Source organism: Phragmites australis, chromosome 10 (genome assembly GCF_958298935.1).
Source record: "Phragmites australis chromosome 10, lpPhrAust1.1, whole genome shotgun sequence".
Taxonomy (NCBI): domain Eukaryota; kingdom Viridiplantae; phylum Streptophyta; class Magnoliopsida; order Poales; family Poaceae; genus Phragmites; species Phragmites australis.
Window position 1 is genome coordinate 12,511,142 of NC_084930.1, and position 25,494 is coordinate 12,536,635.

The 25,494-nt window shown below is 44.1% G+C and overlaps 2 protein-coding genes, 1 non-coding gene and 1 pseudogene across 3 annotated transcripts; 1 reads left to right on the forward strand and 3 right to left on the reverse strand.

Annotated features, from left to right (window-relative positions):
* Positions 1-860: 860 nt before the first annotated feature.
* On the reverse strand, positions 861-1,444 carry LOC133931064 (uncharacterized). The gene is made up of 2 exons (XM_062377895.1): positions 1,266-1,444; positions 861-1,164 (listed from the first exon to the last, which is right to left on the reverse strand). The coding sequence occupies exons 1-2, from the start codon at positions 1,340-1,342 to the stop codon at positions 924-926; spliced, it is 318 nt and encodes a 105-aa protein (XP_062233879.1). The 5' UTR covers positions 1,343-1,444; the 3' UTR covers positions 861-923.
* Positions 1,445-2,096: 652 nt separating this feature from the next.
* Positions 2,097-4,936, reverse strand: LOC133930103 (G-type lectin S-receptor-like serine/threonine-protein kinase SD2-5; annotated as a pseudogene).
* A 1,427-nt stretch (positions 4,937-6,363) lies between these two features.
* TRNAQ-CUG (transfer RNA glutamine (anticodon CUG)) lies at positions 6,364-6,435 on the forward strand. Its single transcript has one exon. It is a non-coding gene; the product is annotated as a tRNA-Gln (tRNA).
* A 689-nt stretch (positions 6,436-7,124) lies between these two features.
* On the reverse strand, positions 7,125-7,687 carry LOC133930104 (uncharacterized). Its single transcript, XM_062376804.1, has one exon. The coding sequence runs from the start codon at positions 7,440-7,442 to the stop codon at positions 7,125-7,127; it is 318 nt and encodes a 105-aa protein (XP_062232788.1). The 5' UTR covers positions 7,443-7,687.
* Positions 7,688-25,494: the final 17,807 nt, after the last annotated feature.

The following is a 25,494-nucleotide window of genomic DNA, read 5'->3' on the forward strand; positions in this document are numbered from 1 at the left end:
GCTTTCACCAGAACATGTATCGACTATCGAAACTGTAAAGTTGTGGTTTTCAATGGTCTCTGAATCTGAATGTCCATTACATGGTAGCACTAAATTAAAAATGCTATCCAATTCAGGGCAAATGGGTGTCAAAATTAACAGCAACACTGGAATAGAGGTGGAATATTTAACTTATTGGACTTCATACTAGAGAAGCAGCAACAAACGCAATGCGGCAATTGGTAACAAGTGCAATGGCACGAGTTAGAGCATTACTGGTAGCATACTCCTAAAGCCCGACAGGGCTGCCATTGTCCCATTCATGCCCAATTCGCTCAATCTACATCATCTATTGGCCACACATTGCGCAATCCTACCAGCGCTATAGCAGATCCAAATCCAAGTGACCCAGATCTCGTCGATCGCTCCCGAGATCCAGAACCAGACGAGCCACTAGAACAGAATGCGCGGAGGAATGGTAGCATGGGGCGATTCGTGTTTATCTGACGTGGCCATCGTGGGTGCGAGGACGTCGACGAGCACGGCGGCGGTGCCGAGGATGGAGGAGCGGCGCGGCTATATGTCTCGACGTTGAAGGCGACCGAATAGAATAGAAGGGCGGGAGGAAAAAAGAATGGTTTGAAAATAGTAATAGTATTGGTGAGTAATTATCTTAATTTTATGTGGGTGCTTCTATTTTTTTTATAGTTATAATTTGTAAAAAGCGGATGAAAGATAGTGTGTAGATTGTGATAGAAAATAGTTTAATTTTAAAAAACAGATTATGCAATTTACTTGTTTATTTTAGCTTCAGCTTTAAAAGCAACTTTTCATAATTCCAAGCTTAAACAAATAGACGCTAGAGCTAACATGGGCTGACCTCTCCCGCGCATTGAGTGGACTTCTCCCGCGCATTGTTTGGACCTGTGCCAAGCAAACTTCGGTCAACCAAAACATAGGAGATCCCATTTGCCGGCCGGCTGGGCTCCAGCGCCCCACTGGCTGCGCGTGGCAGCGATTGTACTGTACTGCCACCGCAGCCTGCGAAACCAGCAAGGTTCTGCGACGGCGAGCTCGTCTTCCTCGTTCCCTGACGTCCAAACAAACCTCTCCCACGTCCCCTGACGCTGGAGCGATTCTTCAAGAAAAACTTGCCACATAGCATCCCTGCGGCGCCATATCAGCCTATAGAAAATGAGCATCCGTACATCAATGAAACCAAAAGGTCCAAACAAACCATTCCAGATGATTTATATGATTGCAAGTTCTTTGGTTCATGCGTTAACCTGGAGCAAGCCATGATGGCATCCAGATTCCAGAGCCGGTCCATTCGGTGGCTTTTACGAGTAGTTGACCTCAGCATGCAACAGAGAGATTCTTTAATAAAATCCTACCGCTGCGATTCTTCAAGGAAACTTGCCACATAGCATCAATGCGGCACCAAATCAAGTTGGTTATCATGAGCGACGAACTTTGAAAACTTTACGAACCAAAGGTACAAACAAATAATTTCAAACTCATGCTGATTCACATCATTGCAAGCCCTGCGTGAATACGTAAAGAGATACAACTTCAGAGTTCAGATGCTTCCATGTTTAATAAAGACAATGCAATTTGGATACAAATTTCGGTACCATAAGTAAGAGAATAAGAGTATAAGGTTGCTTAAATGGACAATAGAAGCTTCTGATATTAGTAAAAAACAGCACTGGACTGCAACTGAATAATGTAGCTTCACCTTGGGCCTGAAAGAATGGAGTTAATCGATCCGTCAGTCCCTGTTGCGGCCCTACAAATTTCGATCACCAAAGTACAGTATCCTATCACGGCCCTACATCGATCCGTCAAGACCCTACTCCTAATTGCTTCCACCAAATCAAGGTTCTTAATTCCTTATTTGGTGCTTAGTGTTTTTTTTTTTAAAAACTCGACCCAAGGGGAGAGACATCCCGAAAGGAATGCATTAAAGTCGAGAAAAGTCTCTGAAAACCGGCTACAACCCGCACGCTATCGCTGAGTGACCGCACCACGACCACGGAGAACACACAGCGAAAGACCTTTTTTTGCGAGAATCAGGGTGCTTAGTGTTTTAGGATGTTGATCAGTGGCTATTAGGCTTAGATTAATCTTAATATGGTCTTCCAATCAAGTGAGGCTGCTTGGTGCTTTGCAAAAATCCACTTATCCAAAGATCCATTAGGCATGTACTCGTAGACAAGAAGCCTATGTGATTTCTCAGAACAAAATGCAATAAGACTCACCAGATGTATGCGGTTGATGCTTCCAATGGTCTGAACCTCTGTTAAGAATTCCCACTCCCCCTGATTTATGCCATCCAATCTCTTCACAGCAACCTGCTTATCACCAGTATGTCCTCAATAGAACCAGATCCTCCTGCCCCAATTTTCGTTGAGAAATCTCCCGTTGCTGATTTCAAACTCTCAAAAGAAGTTCTCATGGGCAGCCCTGGCAACTGATCAATAATGTCTCCGTCTTCTAATGGTTCCACGCTCTTTATTCTTAGAACTACGAGCACCGAGACCACAACTGAAGCAACACAAGTTGAAGAACCAGCAACCAAGACAATGGCTATTTTTTCTTTAGATAGCACAGGTTTGTGCTCCTGAACTTTAACAAATGCATAAGAACCAAAAATTCTTGAATAACTTTGTGCATTTACACTTATCATTGAGAAGATGTCAGATGCAAGAAAACAGAAACCAGAAGAAGTCATGTGAAGGAAAAATGCTACCTTGCAAGAACAATCATTCAAGCATGATAATTTGCAGTGCTCTTCGTTTGTTGTCCAGTTGTAGATAACATTGAATTGAGTGGTGTTGGTAAGAAAAAGAAACTTTGCCTTCTTGGCTGTCCCACAGGATACTGAGTCTGTAAGAAAGCAACCTCGATTAAGCTCCCTGGAATCAATCGTTTCAAATTATCCGGACTGCCTGAGGACTGCATCTGGGCAGCTGCACTGTCCACCCGAACAGATACCATACTCCCCACAAGCTAATGGGTAAGAACAAGGATCAGCTATATCAAGAACATCTGAACTCACCCAGCTTTCATTTGCCCACTGGTATAGCCTCAAGTGCCCATCCCAATCTAGTCTCACAAACTCCAGTCCGTAGCCATCCATGGGCAGCTGGATGTGTAATCTGGTGCCTCCATCACCCAGAATGAAATGAAAACCTCCAGGCTGCCATTCTTGAGTGCACTGTCTGCTGAAATATTTGTTATGACATTTCCACCGGTAGGGCTTTAATAGTATGCTAGAGGAGTGTCAACTCCTGCAAATGCATACATGCCGTCAGCAAGTACTGTGAGATAGAACTTTCCTTTGGCCCAATTTGTCTCTGCGATGCTTGCCATAAGTTTCTGCCCAGTGACAAGTGTGTCAGTTGGGTGATCAAAGGACCTCCATACTTCCGTATTTGTATGGTCTAAAAGTACCAGATTGCCGGACTAAGTAAGATTCGTGCTGACCACATACTTGTCGGTGGCATTGGTGAACCAGACCAATGCACCATCAGCATCATAGATCACCAAGTCCCCAAGTTCAGTAAGTTGAACAGTGGCGTTCTCTCTGACCGGCCGATCACGGTTGGCAGACCAGGCTACCTCGGGCGATTCCAAGAACAAAGTATTGACAATAAATATGGAAAACATGTAAGCATCACAGGTGGTTGCAAGTCCTGCACAAAAGAAGCCGCAGGCAAACAAAGGAACACCGTCAAGAGATGAGCCAACACTATTCCTGATGGGGCCATGAGGACGAGGGAGGATGAGACGCACGGAGAAGTTGTCATCTGGAGATTCATTGTGGCGGAGGGATGGGTTGTTTTTCCATATGGTGCCGAGCTGAGACGCACGGAGGATGAGGGAAGACAAGAGCCATAAGAGCTTTTAACAATGCATGGCTACAGACTATACCAAACCAGTGTTATTCGGCGAAGCTATTCTGCGTCTATGCGTAGTTGCTATTCCCACTGCGCATATCCCCCAGTTACAACCCAAAACACTGTGAGTTACAACTTGTTAGGTAAACCAGTTACAACTTCATGTCCAGAAATACATAATTGTAACGCGAGAAGTTAACATTGTGAGTTACAACTTGTTATTCGCACTACGTATATCCCTTAGTTATAACCCGAAACACTACGAGTTACAACTTGTTAGATAGATCAGTTACAACTTCACGTCCAAAAATGCATAATTGCAACACGAGAAGCTAACACTGTGAGTTACAACTTGTTATTCGCACTACGCATATCCCCCAATTACAACTAGAAACACTGTGAGTTATAACTTATTAGGTAGATCAGTTACAACTTTACGTCCATAAATGCATAATTGCAACACGAGAAGCTAACACAGTGAGTTACAACTTGTTATTCGCACTGCGCATATTCCCAATTACAACTCGAAACACTGTGAGTTACAACTTTAGAGTGTGCACAGACATGAACTACAGTGAGCATACCTGCAGAATATACATACAGTATATATATATATATAATTTTATAAAGTAAAAATGGAAATTCAAATTAGAGAAAATATATTGTACAACTAATTTTGCATTGCAACTACTATTTTCTTCGCATTCATGATTGATCCACATAAATCCACAAGTAAACGCATCACATGTTTATAATAAGAAAAAAAGAATAGAAAAGAAAAAAGATCAGATATATTAGGCTACCATTTTTCGGTCCATCCAGCCACAGCAACCGCCCCATCTGTTGCCCTAACTACCCCTCCACCCCACACACTCGAGCCCTCTCCAGTCCCCACCCACATACCTCTCCTTCGAGCCGCCGTCGCCTCTGCACCCTGTCACCGCCTCGTCCTCACCCCTGCCACCACTCCCGCCTACGCCTCCTCTCCCCACCCGCTGCCTCCGCCACCTTGCCCCCGCCATCGTCTCCTCCTCTCCCCCCTCCGCCGCCGCCATCTCCTACTCTCCCCAGCCTTGGACACAGCTACGCTATGTCGGATGTGTGTCGCATTGCGTCCGGTATGTGTCGACGCGGCGACAAAAAAATTTCGGACTCGCGAGTCCAGGTAACATTGTACCAAACTCAAACTGTTGGTTGCACTATGGCATCAAGGAATAAACGGTGAAAGGATTGTAGTTTCAGAGAATTTGTTTGCATGGAATGGAGAAAAGATGGAATGATCAGAAGACATGGTAACCGACCCTTCTATTTCGTATTGTATGATGATCATGAATGGTTTCTTCAGCCGTGTTAGTCTAAAAGTGATTTGGAATTGGGTTGAGGACATGAGGCCTAAGGCACCTGGTTCCATTTTAATAGCAGGCACCGGCATCATCCTTCAGCAGCATATATCACACTGCTGTACTCATTTGACCACAAACTAATGAGTGAAGAAAACGCTGCCATGCATATTAAAGACAACACCGAGTCAATGGTCGCACCTAGCAAATTTGGTGACAACATAACCTATACACTTGACTAGATTCGACCAGATGGCAAGGAAAGAAAGTGAGAGAAACTTTATGTTTGATTTGTTCAACGGAGGTGAGTATTAATTTCCTATCCCCTGGACTTTTTCCATTGTACTGCTCAATGGTCAGGAAACCTCACATGGACATCGTTTCAGATGGGTTAATCTTCGGACATCTGCTGGCAATCAGTTAACTGTATAAACAGGGCTAGCATAGCAGCAAGTTCAAAGCCATTGTACATCACTTGGGCTACTAAATTTCCTAATCAGCCGGTCCTTTGTCTAATTCTACTGATATAGATTGTAATGCAGTTGGTGTCTAGAACACTTTACGACTAGCCATCACCTATCTATGCGCGTTTGCCCGCATTGCTACGTCATGCCAACACGCATAAGCTAGACAGCGACAGAGTTGTAACCATGAGATCAGAACCTGGATCTGGAAAAATACCGCAGAGGAAAGAGAAGGCGGGCATAAAGAAAGGATACCTTCATGATGATTAACCACTAGGAAGCAGGAAGCAGCATCCTCACAGGCGCATTTCGTCGAACAGGTGGCGGGCAGACCCGGGTGGCGGCGATGACCGCCGCCCGCTTGGGTGTGGAACTGGTTCTGGCCAGGAGCAGGCAACTCGGAAGCGCGCGCCGCTGCCCATGTGCAGACACGTACGCGCTCTGGCCTCGGAGTTGGCGCCGGGCAGGTCCCAGGCTCACGGCTCACGGCTCACGGCTCACAACATGTCGGCATGTCGCACCACAACTCCAGAGTCTCCACTCTCCACTGCTCTGTCGCGGAGGAGACGCGAACTCGCGGTCTTTCGGCCGGTTCCCCTTCTTTCTAGAAACCGAATCGGTGACTAGCAAGGGGAAGTAATTAAGTATAAAAAGAAACATTGGCAGCAAGACTTGAGTGGTTCCATGGTCTAGCGGTTAGGACATTGGACTCTGAATCCAGTAACCCGAGTTCAAATCTCGGTGGAACCTGGTTAAATTTTTTCTTTTCTTTTGCTCTGCTAAGTATTTTATGAAGTTTCTGCTCTCATCTGAGTATATTTGTGAGCTCAGACTTGCTGTGTTTTTCACTAGATTTCGTTCGGTAGCTTTTGTCTACATATTGCGTGAAAATGGCTCCTAGGAGGCAAGATCTGCCTATGTATGTACCTAGCCTATGTTCTTAATCGTCTCGGAGTGAAGTGGAGGATGTGCAGCATAGAACAAATGTCAATGAATTTGTTTTAGGCAAATGTATATTCTGTACCTAGATGCAACACGACAATCAATTCCATCACGTGGAACAATAGTACCGCTCTGAAAATACTACAATAGTTATAGTACATCCAGACACCGCCACGAATCATGACCACTGCACTACACATGCCCTCTTCATCGCATTTGGTCTTTTCTTCATCGTATGCAAACATACGGCTCAAATAGCCCATCGTCTCCGGCCGTGACTGCTTCCACAAACGCAATCCTGTAGCCCTGTACTGCAGAACAAGCCATGAGCGCAACGCTGCATCAGGTGAATCGTCCATACAGACAGCAGCGCACGCGCATCACCAGCACCGCCAGCAGCAGAACATCTGCGGCAGAGGATCACAAGTACTCCCATGAACAAACGCATGTTCGGATGTTCCATTGCCAATTCGAAGCACACGGCCAAGTGGCAAACGCTACGCGCACCGAAAGATCGATTCTACAGTGCGCACCTTCCTCCTCTTCCGGCGCCGTAGCCGTCGGCCGCGGCGGCGGCCCGGGGGCTGCGTGAGCAGCAGGAACTCCGGCCGCAGCACCAGCGGCGACCAGAGGCCGCTCCGGTCGTAGTCGAAGTCGAACTCGCTGGTGTCCGCGAACTTGCCGAGTAGCTCGTCGGAGACGTCCCTCGAGACCACCTGCACCACGAACTCGTCGCCGGTGAACGTGATCATCGGCGACGACTGATCCTCGGAAGAACAGCTCACGATTTCCGGCACAGACGACGGCGACGGCATTGCGCGATCACTGATCAGTAAAGAATTTGCTCAGACCGATGCATAAATCAAGAAGTGATCAGAGGACAAACGGCTGCTGGTGAGCTGTTGCAGTAGAAGCAGGACAATGTAACTCCTCGTTTGCAGGGGAAGGAAAGGAGGGAGGATTTGCAGTAGATGGTGTGGTTGTTGAAGGGAAAAAAGGACCGGTTTGGACGCCGCCTCCGTTCGATCTGCTCCGGGCTGCAAGGAAGGAGAAGGAACCGTGGTGCGGTCCCTGCCTACTTGCATGCATGATTGATTGATCGGCGTCGCAGGGGGCCACGACTAGGCCACCTCTTGCTTTCTTTATTGCTGTCTCACGTTCTCGCGTTCTCTCTCATCCCACCTCTTTGCATCAGCAAGTGCTGCTCATCTCTTTTCGCTCCAGCAGCCAACCAGGCACCTCTGCATCATGTGATGTCTCTGCATAGGCTACCGGAGGGAGAGATGAAACCTCGCATGCAGCCAGGAGAGTGCATTGCAGGGTAGCCAGGAGGACTTGGATCTCTGAACATGTAAGGTTTAGTCCTGTCATTCGTGGCGACGTTGCGGGCAATACTAGATTGACATGTTCTTGCAACAACTCCTTCGCAATTCGTCTCGAAAAAACAAGTCCTTCCCAATTATGAGCAGCCTTTTAGAATGGATCTCGATCCGGGCAGTCAGTCTAGGGCTCACCAGGATAGCAATCAAGCTGAACCTTTTCGATCGTATGGATGTCTGCTGTCGACTATGGGCAGCAGTGTAGGGACCTGGGATCGGCATCGTGAGCAACCTAACTACCATTAGAGAGACCAACCATGAACCAGGCCAATCGGGGATGATCTGACATCCTTTTCCGGATCGGTCGGGTGTAGAACCTGCCAAGGAAGCAGCCACTCTTGTGCTCCTTTTGACATGGATCCATCCCTGCTCGCGTGTCTCCGTCGATGCTGGAGTAGAGAGGCATAATGTTGAAGATTATTTACCTATTTGCCACTCTTATCGTGTGTAAATTCGATCTCTCGCTGATATGTAAGGTCACCTGAGGTATCATAAAATTATAACTAAGATGTACCAAATTTTGTGGTACCCTGATTAATGTAGGATCAAGATGCTTAAGAGGGAGGGTGAATTGGGTTCTAAAACCTTTCTATGTCTAAAAATTATTCCAAGAAAAGTAACAACTTAAACTTAATTATACACTAGCTTCTAGGTAAAAATCGTACAACCTCGATCAAGCATCATCCCTATTTTAATAAAGCAACCATAGTAAAGAAAATTATAAAAATATAAATGCAAAAATTCAATCATAGAATTAAATTGCTCAAATTAAAGAGAAGAGATAGGAAGACTTAAAAAAATTCCGGAGGTATCGAGGAGTTAATGCTACCTTAGTCCTCTTTAGAGCATCCATGTAAAGAACCATACACTCTCTAGTGGTATTCCTTCTACACTTTGGATCGGTGGACTCTAAGCCAGTATATGATCATCTTGAGGCTTCAACAATCACTTCACTGTGAAGCTCCTCAAGACCAAATACCTCTAAACCATCTATATGACACCAATCACCCAGAATAATAAGCTAAGAACCTCACTTGACCTAATCTAAAATAAAGAGATAATTGGATGCACACTAGCTAATCTATCATAGCACTAATGATGTCCTTAATCTTATAAATAAGAAGTTTTGAAATTATTCAAGTGCTTCTTCTTTCTCTTGACTCTCCAAGTATGTAACTGAGCTCAACCAGAGCCAAAAGAGTCTACATGGTGCAGAGAGGGTGTATTTATAAAGCAACCTAGGGTTTGAAAATGCGTCGGTTACCGCTTGGAATGCGCGGTAACCGGCTCGGTTTTGTATTTCGAGCGGTAACCGAATTTGAATTCAAAAAATTCAATTCGATTTTGAAAAAACTCAAAAAATCCATAAAAAATTTCATAAAAAACTAGAGGGAATTCTAAGAGTATCTGTGAAAAAAATTCAAAAAAATATCGTTTGCAGCACCAAATAGACTATCAGAGTGAGGTACTCGGTTAAATAGGCTGAGATGCACAAAAGGTTGAAACGAGCTGAATGCATAGTAACTGCGGCCTGTTTCGGCTCACATAGAAGGGATAAGGATCCCGGCGTTGTGGTCAGCATTGTGCATAGCCAAAATTCCCCCACGCTCCTCTCCACACCGAAACAGGAGCTTCGTCGCCTGCCTGGCCAAATCCGTTGCTCTCCGGCGTGAATCCGGCGACAGAGCCGCGATTATCGAGTGCCTGGGCTCGGTAACCGACCGCATCACAGCGGTTACCAACCGACTTCAACGAGCTGCATGGACTCCCTGACGTAGATCGATTACTGACGAAGGTTGCTCGGTAACCGCTCTATCCTCTACGATTTCTCGTGTTATTCGATTGGTAACCGTGGCGAAGGGGGCGGTAGGTATTTGTGTGGTCGATTCCGACGATGCAGTGCATGATGCGCTCGGTTATCAACCTTTTAGTAGCGTTTTTTCGTGTAATATGGTCGGTAATCGGTGTTAGTAGGGGGGCAGTTCGTTGAGTCGATTAGGAAGATGTAGTGGTTGATTCGCTCAGTTATCAACCCTATTGCGTCGGTTACCTTATACAGGTGAATGTTGTTAATATTCGTTCAAGTTAATCGACCATTTACTAACAATTTTACGTGCAAATGTTAATAATATTCGTTCAATTTAACATGCATGGAGATAATTATTTATAGGTTAACCATTGAGTTTTCTACTTCCAACAGAGACATCGCAAACTAATCGATGGCGAATAGAGATGTGGTATGGAAGCACTAGGACAATTTGGCCCTGGGGTTTAGGTGAAATTACTGCAATAAGGAAAAGAAAGGCGGTGGTGCCACAATGTTGAAGGAACATTTGACAGGGCGTTGATCGAATGTTATACATTATGATAGGGTGCCTCTAGATGTGCGTGATTATTTTAGACGTGAGCTGGATAGGGCAAGAGATAAGAGGAAGGGAAAGGCTGAGGAGAGGGTTCAGAGGCAAGAGTCAGCAAGAGTTCAGGTAGATTTGACAAAGCGACAATGAGGACACAGAAGAGGAACATGTGCAACATGTCATGGCTCAGTCGAGGAACGAGGAAGAGTTCTGGAGGGCAGGTGAGTCCTACGAGCATGAAGGTGGTGGTGGTAGTGACAGAGGAGGCTCTGTGTTAAAGAGGATGCTTAAGAGAGCATCTTCAACAAGGGAGCCACCACCAAGTGTCAGAGATTACAATGTTGCTTTAGCAAAAGCCCCTGTGCAACCGAGGATTGACACCGGGTCATGGAGTGCGAAGGGAAAGAAAGCGGAGGAAGCTATTGGTTTGGCATGGTCCAAAATTTTCCACACTTCAGGCATTCCTGGTAGAAGTGCGGATAATGCATTCTTTGTTGTTGCAGTGAAAGAAATATAGAAATGGGGTAAGTGATTAAGTTTGTAATGAATTTATTATTGTCATATTTCTTTCGTTTTGACTTATGACCATTTGTTTCGTAACAGGCGAGGGTGTACCATGTCCACTTGGCCGAGATATAGATGGTAAGTATTTGGACGAGAACGAAAGTGCATTGAAGAAAATATTTGACAAGTGGAAGCTAGAATGGCTAGAGTATGGTGTGACCATAATATGCGATTCGTGGACTGGACCGACGCACATGAGTATGTTTTTCACAAGTCTGTAGATGCGACTAGCTACAATCAAGATGCAAAGTATTTGAACAAGGTACATTATTTTGCTAAGTTGGTAACATAGTATTTCAATTATTGCATATTTATTTGGTTCATTCTTTTATGCAGGAGATAAGAGCATTGGTCAATGATTTGGGGCCACAAAATATTGTGCAGATCGTGACTGATAACGGGTCCAACTATAAGAAGGCCTGTCAGGTTCTCACAAGGAAATATCCTGCTATCGCGCGGCAGCCTTGTGTGTCTTATACGATAAATTTAATGTTGAAATCAGTTGGTGATTCTAGAGAATACGACATGGTCATCAAAGTGCAAGGTCCATATCGTGATGGCTGTACAATCATTCAAAACTACTTGAAATGATGAAGGCCGTGATTGGTGGAGAGTTGGTGAGGTGAAATTGATGAGGACATCACTCATTTAGATACACGCGCTACAAGTGATCCTCCGGTGATTGATCCATTACAAGGACCGATTACACGGGCTCGTGCACGTCGTTTAACTTATGAGGTGAATTTGTTACTCGCTGTCCATACTACTAATTATAAGGATAGGATGCTACTCAATTTTTATGAATTTTTTATGCTTAGGAATATGGGAGAAGCACCTATGGAACAGCCAAGTCGGACGGGGCTCAAGCCAACTTCAAGTCGAAGTCGGAACTCGATTCGGATTCAGCAGACAACGCCGCACTAAAATGGCCATAACTTCTTCATATAGAATCCAAATAAGGTGTTCTTTTATGCGTTGGAAAGCTAAGAATGATAGCTTTGTTTTGGTACTAGTTCCAGATCCAGATTCACGGTGGACTATTTTGTGTCGTCAAAACAATGTGCTGTGTCACAATTTTGGGCCATATCGGACCTTGTAAACGTGTTCGGGTCTAAGCCCAAGTTGTGGACGCCCCCTGGTCGCCCAAAACCCTAGCACACCCCTCTTCATATATCTAGCAGCCGTCATCATAGACTTTTTGGGTTTTGCTTAGATTAATCTATCATTGAACAGTTTCATCGCCGTTCAGTTTGTGAAACCCCAACTCGTGAGCTTAATCATATTTGCAATTTCAAATTGTGTTCTTCCGTGTTCTTGCTTGTGTTCTTGATTCGCTTGCAGGAATTAGCCTTCTTGGCGAGGTCAATCGTGCCAGTGCGTTTGATAACCAACGGAGCAATGGTGTAGCGATTGCAAGGGTTGCGTTCTATCCTGATCGGAAGCCTTGGATCGTCAACGTCGAGTCTCCACCAATTGACTTACCATTACCTAACGGAAGATCGGGCCTAATCCTCTCATCAGGAATGCCACAAGATTTGGCACAAACTATCTATTTTTTGATAGCTTTCTACGCCGAAAGAATAGGTTCATGCAATGGATGGTATCTAATGAGCTCCAACAGTCTCGCTACATTAGTTCTGATATTGGGATATATGCATATAGTTGCCTATCCAACTTACCATGGTGGGACAATCTTAAAATGGCTGTCGATTTCGTTCAGTCAAATGCAGCCCCTGAGCTTGATGAGGAGGACACAGACAGTGACATACCCATGTCAACTCACTTGGTGACAGACACAGCGAACCCACAAGACTTACAGCAGTGGACTGCTACAGTGGTAGGTGACACACACATGAGAAAGAGGAAGAAGCAAATGACGCATACAAAGAAAAGCAAGAAGATTAAGGGTAAGGGCAAAAGACAAGTGAAAGCGATAAGAGCACGGATAGTGACCCAAAGAGCCCAACTTACCAAGAATCGAATGACAACAGCTCAAAGATAGATAGCGGTGACGATGATGGTCAGGGTGGCGATGTTCCACCATGTCCATCCTCTGCCGTTCCTCCTATGCAATTCACTGGTGAGAGTCGGTTTTCGCATACCACACAGGACTAGGACCACGGCGCCCCATCCTTACAAAGGCATATCATACAAGGTGACCACGATGGACTACAAGATAGTGAGAGCTATTCCAGCAACTATGCCATGGAGAGTAGTTCTGGATCGTTTCCGTACCATTATCCCCGTCCCCGATACTCAGCCAGAGCCTCCTATTCAGTGGGTCTATGAGTGGCAAGACCCTGAGTTTTATGCTAATTTGTAAGGACAATGGTCAACCATTTTTGCATGGACGGGGCAAACTTGGGCAAAGTTTAAGGCAGAGTTGCTATCTACACGACGGATAATGTTCATGTCCACCGAGGAGTACAATATAGCCGAATTTAATCGCCTCCCAAGCTGGCGGTTCTAAAGGTGATGAAAATTTACTTTTTTCAACTACTTTATTTCCATACCATGGTATTATACTATTTTTTTTCATCTCGTAGGTTGCATGTGGCGTGGATACTATGCAAACTACATTTTAAGCATCGACCATTACTTTGGTAAGTACTGATGGATGCCATGTGATTGCGTTTTTAGCTTTAGTACGGACTATTCGACATATATTTATTAATTTGAGGTGCTACATATGTAATGTATGCATATATTTGATGAAACAATTATATGTTCTTGTTCGTATTGCTATTAGTATCTATTTGTTGCCTTGAAAACTTCCAAAATATAGCAAAGGTCATGCAAAAAAATTTCTGATGTTATAAAACATAGCAAATCTCATGCCACATTTGTTACTATTTTTTCCCTGATTTATTGGTGATTTTTTGTGTTTTTATGATTTTCCTACAAAATCATTGATAACGCGTTCAAACCGCTCGGTAATCGCTCAAATTCGCTCGATTATCAATCCAAATCGGTCGGTAAATTGAAGCTCGATTATCGACCGCTCGGTTTATCGTACAAACCGCTCGGTAACCGGTTCGATTCGATCGGTTACCGAGTGGTCAATCTAACAAAATTTTGCCTAAATTTTAAATTTTAGCAAATGAATTTTGTCCGAATTTTAGCTGAATTTCGAGCGGCTATAGCGATAATCGGGAATTTTCGATAACCGACGGCCAGTCGGTAAGTTAAACCTTGAGCCAACCACCACAAACTAGTCGTTACCCTTCTACCCAAAAAAATTACATTCACCGGATGATCCGGTGATACCTACATTTCCATCACTGGAACATCCGATGAATATAACTCAACATTGCTTGGAATATAACTGTTACTGTACGGTCATACTCACTGGATGGTTTGAACATGAATACTGGAACATCCGTTGTGTACAATATCTTCAACCATCTCCAACACTCTATATGTATAATTACTCTGGTGATCCTTCCGATGATCACCGGAATATCTGATGCATAATCCTCTGATGCATTCAGTGGAACTTCCGGTGTGTATATCTTCAACTGGACACTTAAAAAATGCTCTCTATATAGATCCTCCAATGCAATCCTCTGGTGTTCACTGAACATCTAATGAACATAGATTTATTTTCCTTTGAAAATTGCTCTATGTGCAATTGCTACAATGAATTACTGTAGATTTTTTTGTGAACACCGGATTATCCGATGTATACAAATTTTTTGAACTTCTTCATTTCACTCCAAATGTTGATCCGTCTTTGATCATTGCTTTCTTGGGCTTCCTCTGAGCTATCTAGTTCTAGACTTAACTAGTGTACATCACAACTAGTTATCTAGCTCCAACTAGATCAAATTACTATCCTCAACCCCCTTAATAGTACGACCAAAGGTAAAAAAAGACCTATAGTAACTCTAAATGTCTCCCAGCTCCAAACGACATGTAGGACTAGTTAGTCCTTAATATCCGTGCATATCCTTTGCTGATAACCATGAAAACCAACATAGAGGATGAGAATACCTAAGACTTATCATCGTGACCTAACTTTCAATGAATCCTACAAAACACACATTAGTCATGATGATCACATTGTCATTAATAACCAAAACTCGAATTAAGGGCCTAGATGCTTACAATTACTAAATTTTGGTACCTATGAAGGTATAATTCAGTGGTATCTCCTGGTACCTCATGAGAATCGTAAAAACATTCATATTATTATGCCAGCCTCTCCATGGGAAATCATATTAGGTTCACACACTTTTAGTATCGTTTACTCAGACAATTAATTATGACTTGTTTGCAAAGGCATCAATCGATGTAATTGGTGTTATGCTTTGCCTAATTCCCGATTTGAGCATGATCAACCTATGCATGCATGAGCAAGGTGGTCAAGTACTCGCTACTAAAAAACTCTATAGTGTACTAACACCTGTGTGATCTCAATTAATCTTCACGAGGTGCTTGTACAATTGCGACAGATTAGGCTGTTAGGTAGGCACGGTTCTATGTTTAACACGAGACAACCTAACAGTAATAATCAGAATGCGCTTTGCGGAAAGCTCTAGTTTACCGTGTGTGTACCCCTTGGTGGCCCTAGGTTAAGAGAATTCAATCTCTAGCTAGATTCAACACATATTGTCTTACCTAAAACAAAGTTCCACATACTATCCCGCACCTGGTGAAAACTGAAAGCATTGTGCATGGATGAGGATTCACCACTCCAATGCAGTACATGCACCAGAAGATTTGTCATTGCATCGCCAACAGGGACATGTAGCTGGGCTCGGATGTCAGTGACATTTATAGTGGCAAATACTTGGATGTCAATGAATGAGCGGTGACTCCTTGGATTGCAAAAAAGAAGATGAAGTGCATTACGACGTACCCCGTGATTCGTGTTGGTATGCGATGTAATTCAAACTATTGAAAAAGTATGCAAGTTGATTGTTAAAAAAAATTATGGAAGTTGAGTACTTGTTTTTTATGTGTTCGGGTATCAGGATTTGATTTTTAGTAGTACTCTCTTTCTCCCACTCAGTGGGGCCATAAACCCCACCTGAATAATTTCATTAAAAAATGAAACCAGTTGGCGAAAGGATTGAAAAGTTGAAAGGAACCAGTTTGTAGCTTTCAAGGCATCCCAATATAAGTTAGGATGAATTGTGGCATGTATTCAAAATAGTTCCTTTCCAATTCCCAACCCCCAAAAGCTCATTAAATAGTTAGGGTTTAAGCCCAAGCGGCAAGAGTGTAGGTGCGTGTTGGTGGGCAATAGACAAGGAAAGAGCCGACGGTAAAGAATGGGGTGGTCTGGGCTGCATTTTCCGGCAATGTCAACTTTGTGCATGTAAACAATGTGGTGACAACGCAATAAGCAATTCCAAAAGAAGGAAGTACATCACAATGCATGGGTCGGTATGCAGTGATGTTTTCGTTCCTCGAGTACTTGCTAGGTTTTATCGCTCAAAGACCTATGAGACGTATTTTTGAAGCTTGCCCAAAATTCATCTTTTTAGAAAATACAATACTTGGATTTTATTGAAATAACTCAAAATTCATTTGAAATTTTGTGAATATTGCTTTCAAACATATCTTCAACTTTCTTCTAAAAAATTAGAACTCGCTTGGACCTAAGAGGTTTCAAGGTTGAGTCTTTTACCATCCTTGGGAACTACTAAGAATTATAACTAGGGATGTTCTAAATTTCGGTACTCGAAGGTATAATTTGATGGTACCTACCACGTACAATAAAAACACTCTTCAAGATTTCGTGTTGGAAATATGCTATGAAACTTACGTTTTAGCATTTTGGAGACTTGTCTCAAACGTGGTATCTCAAGAGAGCTTTTAACTTATTATTTTCCAATTTGATACCGTTGCATAGTAGTTCCCATTTACTTTCATTCCAATAAATATGACATTATTATTTTTTGAGTATAAATATCAAGTGATCAAAACTTCAAATTTGAATATTCAAAATTATTAATAAGGAATTAGAATTCAAATAATCACATGTATTCCAAAATTTGAAATGTGAATGTTAGGGATTCACCCTAACTACGAGAGCAAAAGGTAAAATCCAACCATCCAAACCACATTACTTTCATCCCTTTGCATTTAGTTATGGTGGTTTTGGCTTTTTAGTCTAGAAAAGAACCAATGAACAAACATCTATTAGATCGAGATTCATTACTCAAGTTGCACCCAATATATAGCCACAAGAAATTTTTTGAACCCGGTGTAACACCCTACTTTCTAGAATTTTACAACTTTTTAAAAATTTCTAATATTAGTGAGTAGTTTCACCAGTAGAATAGGTTTAGAACCTATTTTCATAAATAATCAATCAATATATGTTATTATTTTGTGTGCATTGCATGCTGAGTTTTGTTAGGAGCCAGGTAAATACATTAGAGTTCTTTTTCTTTTTCTTTCTCTTTGGTGTTTTGAGTGAAAAAGGTTTTGAAAGGTTTTTACAAAACTCAATAGTGATTAAGTTAAAGATCTTAATGGTTGGAATTCAAAATTCTTAAATTCATCATCTATTCAATCCTTGATCATACCTAATCATTCTCTAGTTCAATTCAAATCCATGTTTAAAGTCAATCTTTTCTTTTCCCCAAATCCTATCTAAATCCAAATCCAAATCCAAATTCCTTATCTACTCATATTCTTGTTTAACCTCATCTTTCCTTTCTCTCAAAATTCACTCTGAGCTCATTCAAATTCAAACCCTATTCAAATTTTCTCTGCAAAAGTTTTTTTTTCTAAAACCCTAGATATGCCTAAAGTGACCTTGAGCCCAATCTTACCCAAGCTCAAGCTCTTGGCCGGCACACAAGTCTTCTAGAAGGCCCAACGAAGGATCCACGAAATCTACAAATATTCAAGAGTTCTAAGCAGCCTCATATTCTCACGCAGTTTTGGAATTCATGACGGTCTTAAATACAAATCTTGACAATACCAAAGTTATAGGTCTCGTCGAGAGCTTTGATTTGAATCTATGGAAGTCCCCTTTGGGATATTGGAGCTGGGAGTTATGACCCTCAAAATCAGTGCTATGTAGATTAGTTTAAGTTCAAACAATTTATCTTGTGACACATTTTTTGGAAATCAAGAATGACGTTTTCAGAAGTTCTAATAAATACCAAAGTTATAGATCTTTTTAAGTAGTACAATATCTAGTCCAAAAATATCTAATTTGGAGTCCGAACGGTGGAGATATGGTGCTCAGACTATAGGGATATGAGAAAGGCAATCGTAACCGACTCGGAATCCAACTCGAACTCTATGTCGTGCAGTATACGGACTCCGGTTGCCCTTATCTCTTCCTCACGCCTTCCTCCCTATATATATATATATATATATAGGACTCTAGGTGCCTCTAGCCCTATTTACACTACAACCACGCCTCCCCCTTGCAAATGCCATGCCGCTGCGGCCGTCGTTCTCACTGCCAGCAACATGACTGCGGATTGACATAGCCGTTCCCGGTGAACCAGAGCTCCGATCATTGAGCCCTTTTACCAACACATTCCCCTAGTTGTTCTCCACAATCCCACCAATTAGATCATTGAAAGGAGTGTCAACTCCTCCGGCATCTACATTTCCGTGCCGCTGCCCCACACCTGAGCACGTCCAGCACGTGCACCAGAGGTGACGTTCGTGTTCCTATCTATCTAGTGGCTATTTTGATGCACTGAACATGTCACCGTGTGTTCCATAGAGTCTTCTACATGTCCACAGGAGTAATCACGTAGATATGCAGTGACACAATGGGAACGTGAGCCTAGATTCCAACGCTATCGTTTACTGCCCCGGTGATCTTTTCCCCGACCATTGAAGCAAGATGAGGACCAGTCCCTTCACCTCCTTATCCTCCTTTACCCCTGTTTTACCATCATACTAAGTCCCAAGCCAAGCCCTAGTCCCCATAGCGCTCTTGCCAGGCCGCCACGGTGGTTACTGTCGCAGACAGCCGCACGACCATAGATTGGCATCGGTGTTCCTGGCCGACCATTGCACCGATCACCATGCCCTTTCAACAGCATGTGTCCCTTGTGTCCCTTAACCACCCCACAAAACAGGTTGGCTAGTAGAGCATCTAACCTGCCGGAATCAAGGTCGTCATGCCCACTGTCCAGTGTCTGGACGCGTTCTGTGCGCGCACCGGGTTTGCATTTACGTTCCCTGTCAAGAAGCCAGATGGATGAGACATCTGCGTCACAGTATGTCCCATAGAGTCTTTTACGTGACCCTAGGAGTTCTGCACCGTTTGTATAGCAAAACGACCGGAACATGGTTGTTAACCGCATGTCGCAGCCATCATCCATCACATCTTCGCTGATCGTTCTTCCTATCACCGGATGATCTGCCAAACCCGTGCTATAGAATCGTGTTCCCAGGAACTATGGATGTTTTAGTTTAGACGATTTCTCAAATTTCAAAGCCAAACTCTAGGAACACATGCATCTTCATCGCTGCATCTGCATGCGGCCATGATTGAATTTAAGAGCAGTCGTCGTTGTTTTGCTGCTACCTCAGAGTACCCCTACCAAAACCAATCATACCACTAAGTTAGCATTTCTGCATTCTACGCTATGCTTGTCTCGTTTCGTTGAAACACCACCAAAGCCCAACATCGATGTCATTGGACACGCGCCCGATCGCCATCTTTGATGAAACCCGAGCCTCCACCGTGTCAGGACACTGATCTCGGGTTCCCCTATGCCTCCTGTATCAGTGTCTGGATCAAGTAGTTGATACGCATATAATTCTCCAGAATGATATCAAATACATACTTCGAGTAAAATAAAGTAAAATAAATAACTAAAAGGCGTAAAAGATGGTCTGGTAGACAAGGATCCACAACAGATCAGCCAAGCAGAAGAGCCTATAGCACAGCAGAGCAAAACGAATGATACAACCCAATACCACATGTAACACGGGTGCAGATGTGACCTTAGATTTTATCTCTTTGACTTTAACTGGGTTGAGGTTGATCTCCATCTCAACAATCTAAAAGCAGCAAGACTGAGTATGGAAGGTAATCAATAAGTCTTATACTAATTTAAGGGGTTGATAGGTGCATAATAGGTGAATCAAGGATAAGGCTTTACGGTATAGTTTTAAGCGTTAAGTAGGTTTTATGTAGGTATCCAGTTATATTCTCTACTGTTAACCTTTTGAAACAAAGGTAACCCGATAACAAAGCTTTTGAAATAGTTTTAAAACAAGGTAACCTAGTAACAAAGATTTTGAAATAGTTTAAAACAAGGTAACCTGGTAACAAAGCTTTTGAAACAGTTTTAAATTAAGGTAACCTAGTAACAAGGCTTTTGAAATAGTTGTAAATCCAAAAAATAGTAACAAGTTATATCTGGAGGGTTTTTGGTCCTAGGAGAGGCTACATCTCACTCCGCAGTCCCTATCATCACATTTGGTGTACCTCTAGTACAATACAGCTTCTGACGGATAGAGCCAGAAACCTCATCACACGGATATCTAGCCCACACAATCACTCATCAAGACACACGTACCCAGAGTCTAGTCATTAGGGTTACTACTTTCACATGTCCATGACCATGGACACGACTATTCGAATAGGTTTACACTCTGCAGAGGTTGTAAATCGTACCCACGCGATATACTTAGCCTCCAACCGTTGCAAGCAGAGGAGCGAATCATACCGAGACACTCCAACACATTTCTTGCTAGGCTTTTCTACGAGATTTACCCCCAAGTACTAGTGGTCTTATACTGAACATCAGGTTCCCTTTTTAAGCATCTGTAGGTCTCTGCACGCTCAAATAGAGGGCCACATAGTTACTTAACTGCTTGCTGCTCTCAGCCTCCTAGTCTGATGCCCAACTCAGTCTGGTGACGGAGAAGTCAAATCTTGCCCATTTGGGATGCATGGTTGCAAGGGGTGGCTAAGTATGACGACGCAATGACTTGGTCCTTAAACGGCCGGGGCATGTATCTTCTGGCAATGAACACCACAGAGGTGACTCAAGCCTCCAGGAGCATCCTCATCCAGAGTACTACTCCACCTACCCCCGCCAAACAGTTTTCACCCATTTTTACACACCACCCTCCATATCCCACACGACATCAAGGATTTCACAACCATCAATGTTGGTGACATGGGAACCGGGGGTCCCCGAGTCCCGAGGCCAGGACAGCAGAGTGCCACGTGGCGTCCTCCCTAGGGGATTATCTCCCCGAGGTCCGAGAAGATCAAGTTCCAAGAGAGGGTGCTCGGGCCCATGAACAGTGGTCCCCGAGCACCCGAGTTCCCCGATGACCCGAGAAGACCAAGTTCCGGGAGAGGGTGCTCAAGGCCATGAACAGTGATCCTCGAGCACCCGAGTTTTCCGATGACCCGAGCAGACACAGTTCCGGGAGAGGGCGCTCGGGGCCATGAACAGTGGTCCCCGAGCACCCGAGTTCCCCGAGGACCAAGAAATGGCGTATCTGGGAGAGAGTGCTCGGGGCTATGAACAGTAGTCCCCGAGCACTCATAGTTTCCCGAGGACCTGAGACGTCCTTCGCTGATGGTCCCCACAAGGGCTCAGCGGTGAGGTGTCAATTTGTGAGAGGCCCGATGCTGCATTTAAGAGGGCGCGTGGCCTGTCACTTCCAACCACTCCCCCCACGCCTGCTATCAGTCCCTGCCACTGCCAGGCAGGAAGTCGTGGGGGCATTTAATGCGGCGGGTCTCATAACGCGTCATCCGGCCGCCTGCCGCTCTGTTGTGTCAGGTTCACTCTGATCGGGCGAGCACGCAAGGTTGCTTGGTGGCTGCTCGGTGGGCCCTCCCCGCAGCACTCGCTGAAAAGCGAAATGATGACAACAGGACCGGACGGGGGCGCGTTTTCAACCCCCCGTCACATCAAACTGCAGCCCATGATGGTTGCTTTTCATTTATGGCGTCTTGGAACTCACTCCATCCTTTCTGGGCACGCTAACCGCCCCGACGGGGTATAAAGAGGGGCGACCTCCCCGGAGAAGAACAACTCTCGAAAGAAGGCTGACCAAGCTAGATCGATCGAGTCCTTCGGATCGAACGATCGAGCTCACTGCAGACCACACAGAAGACAACAGCTTCTTCAGGACCAAGACAGGCCGATGAAGAACAAGAAGCACGGAGCTCTAGACTTAGACAAAAACCCTTGTAACACGAGAGATCCTCAGAGAGGCATTTCCAGAGCATTTATAGCATACACACAGGAATAGGGTATTACGCTCCGTGCGGCCCGAACCTATCTAAAATCCCAGAGCATTTATTTCCTCTAGCATCTGATCATTCGTCCCACCTGCATCTCATTTACTCCCATTTATTTCACGTACGAGGTAGATTCAGAACCATCCCTCCGGCTGAATCTCAAAGGGAGTCCCTCCGGATCCCCGCTTGTAGAGTTCATCCTCCGACAATCACGTAATTCACAACCATCAAGGATTCACGGTATATGAGTTATCATTGACAACAGTAAATCTTATCTCTTATGAGAGGTGTTTTGAAAGCGACGTCTTCGAGGAGACGTATTCAAACCTAAGCATGCTAGATATCAAGGCGTCGTCTATCGTTAATATTGATAACAATAGGTAATCCTAGGGTGATATGTATTTTGGATGATAACATTTAAGGCATGACACGTGTTGATAGGATTTAGCTATTATAAGCAGTTTAAAGAAAATGGGATACATAGCACATGAGATAAGAAGTCATGTTTTAGTTGATCATGTAGATTACTTGAAAACATAGGTCCAGTATGATCAAGGAGATATGACTTGCCTTCCTAAAGGTCAATTCACGATTGGTCTTGTCGTTTGAGCATTCCAGGTTCTTCATCATCGGGTCTTGCCTTTAGTTCCTTTCTCGCGTTCTTCCTTAGAACCTTGACTTCGAGCCTACGCAGATTAATGATGAAAAGCACACAACGACTGAGCAAATGAACATCATAACAAAACCAAAGGAAACACCAAAATGAAAGAAGAACGACGAAGCTAACCTAGCGGAAAGATGACATCAACTCTTAGCTATGCGAGACTAACATACAAAGACTAGCGAGATCATCTTAGCGAAGCTAGGTCAAGTTATTCATCTAGTTATTTTATCGACTTACGAGAAAGCCTAAACAAGTTATTAATGACTAGATGATCGTTTATTAGCCTAACTGCTGGAAAGCGACAGTTAGGATTTTTACATGTAAGTAAGTGCACATGTGCAGACATAAACGGATGTGTGATACTTACGTCTATATGTACGTAAGCATGTATACATATTTACTCAAGTATAACCCTAGGTGATTAAAACTATAAGTGCTCAAGTGTCGGATCAAACATTCTAATTTATATCACTAAAACATGGTTATCTAGTATTTATTCCTAATTACCTAGTATTACTAAATTGCCACTATAATTAAGCTATATATTATTGCTATGGTAAAAGCATGCATGTAATTAATTTAACTAGGTTAAATTACTGCACTAATATAATTAATAATTATTGACAGGATATTCAATTAATTAATTACCAACATTAAATTCTTCTATTAAATACTAATGACATATATTTATTTATTTAATAGCTACATTGGTCAATCTTATTACATTAATTAAACCAAAATTAATCTATAAACTATCACATGAAATGACAATCTATTTCTAAACATTTATTAAAAGCAAACTCTTTAGTTTATTCTAAAAACTATTCTTTAATTAACATAGGGATTAAACATATAGTTAAGTTAGATTAACATAAGTTACTAATCTACAATTATAACCTAAACATGGTTATTGAATTATCTAACTCAAATTTAATTAATAAAAGATAAAGCTATTTCTGGTTAAACGCCGCGACACCAAAGTAAATACCGAACGAGAAAATTAAATGAACTCCAAAAATTACAAGATTTGGCTGAGAGATAGATTATGATTTTAGAGGAATATTGACGAAAGAATCGCCGAAATTGGAGTTGAAACGGAGGAGTTATGATGCTCGGAAGATTTATCATAAAGGAAATACTAGAAATTCGAAATGATGCATTGCTCCACAGACTCGGTCTACAGAGGTATGGACCAGTGGGATATTTGTGAGGGGGTCCATGGTGCACTGCATTTGTGGACCGAAGGGGGTACTGTTTCGCAGGCTTAGCTCACGGGGTGGCCGGTGGACCAAGGCTGGTGGTAGAGAGTAGTCTACCGCGAACCGAGCCAGTGGACCGGCCAGACCAGTTTGCGGACCCACATGGCGGTGAGATGAGGGAAGGGATAAGGTTGGGGGTTATATTTTCATGGGCAGCTCAGAGGGAGAGCGGAGAAGAGGGGCTATGGCTGGCGGTGAGAGGGAGTTGGCCAGGAGGAAGTCTGGCCAGGGAATGGATGGCATGCCGGGGAGAGGATGGCGCCGGAGGGAGAGATGGCCGAAGTGGGAGGAGGTGGCCAGAGTGGCGAAGTGGGAGGAGGTGGCCAGAGTGGCGCAAGAGGAGGCGGCACTGGGAGGTGGAAAGCTCGGTGGTGGCTCAGATTTGGGCCACAACGACGGGAGCTAAACTCGGGCGGCCGATAGAGTCATGGCATAGGTGGGACGGTGGGACGGCACGCGAGAGACAGATAGCACGGCGTGCAGCACTGCGGCATAGCAGCTGCTCAGGAAGGGAGCGACGTGGCACGGAGGCAAGGGCCAACGACGTGACAGTGTGCGGGATGGTGGCGCGAAGGCCAGTGGTGACGCACACAAGAGGCAGGCGACGGCACGACTTGGTGGTGAAAAGAAAAGAGAGGGGGAGAGGCTCACTGTAGATGGATGGCGATGGGGCGGTGCGACGGCACGAAGGCGACGCGGGAGATGGCCGCCCAGGCAGCGCACGAACGAGGCTGCTGCTGGGCCAGCTGGGCGGCGTCGATGTCGACGATGCAGGAAGCCACGGTGCGACGGGTGGGAGCACAGGCGAGTGGCAACGTGTGCGAGACGGCGCACATCGATGGCTCTTGGGACAGCGTGCACGGCGACGCAGAACGGCGGGAGCACACGCGAGCCTGCACGAGCTCGCAACTGTTGGCTACTGGTGTGATTGCAGGGGTGCAAAGAGGAGCCAAGGGCGACGTGGTGCTGCTGCTGTGCTTGTGTGCATGCATGTGTGTTTGAGCTGCTGCATGTGTGTATGTATGGTGGATGAGGGAGACTTGCAGGTGAAGGAAAGAGAGGAAAAAAAGAAGAAGAGAAGGTTGGCTTTGGCTGCTCGGTAAAAGATCAAAGAGGGGGTGCGGTGATTTTGGTCGGTGCTCTGTAGGTGGAGGGAGAGAGGCATGGTGTGAACACGAAGGGAGATGGCGGCGGTGAGAAAGATTAGGGAGGAGTGATGGCACTAGGACTTTTGGCCTGTGCAGATGAAGAGAGAGAGAGAGAGAGATCTTAGAGAGAGTGAGATAGAGGGAGATATTTGTGTGACAAACCAAATTGATGTATTGGAATTGTAAATGGAATGTGTGATAATTTGAATAAAGATATTCGAGTTTGAACTAGATTGTATGATGATTCGATGAATGACTCAAAATTGTAATTGGATTTGTAAGGATTCAATTTG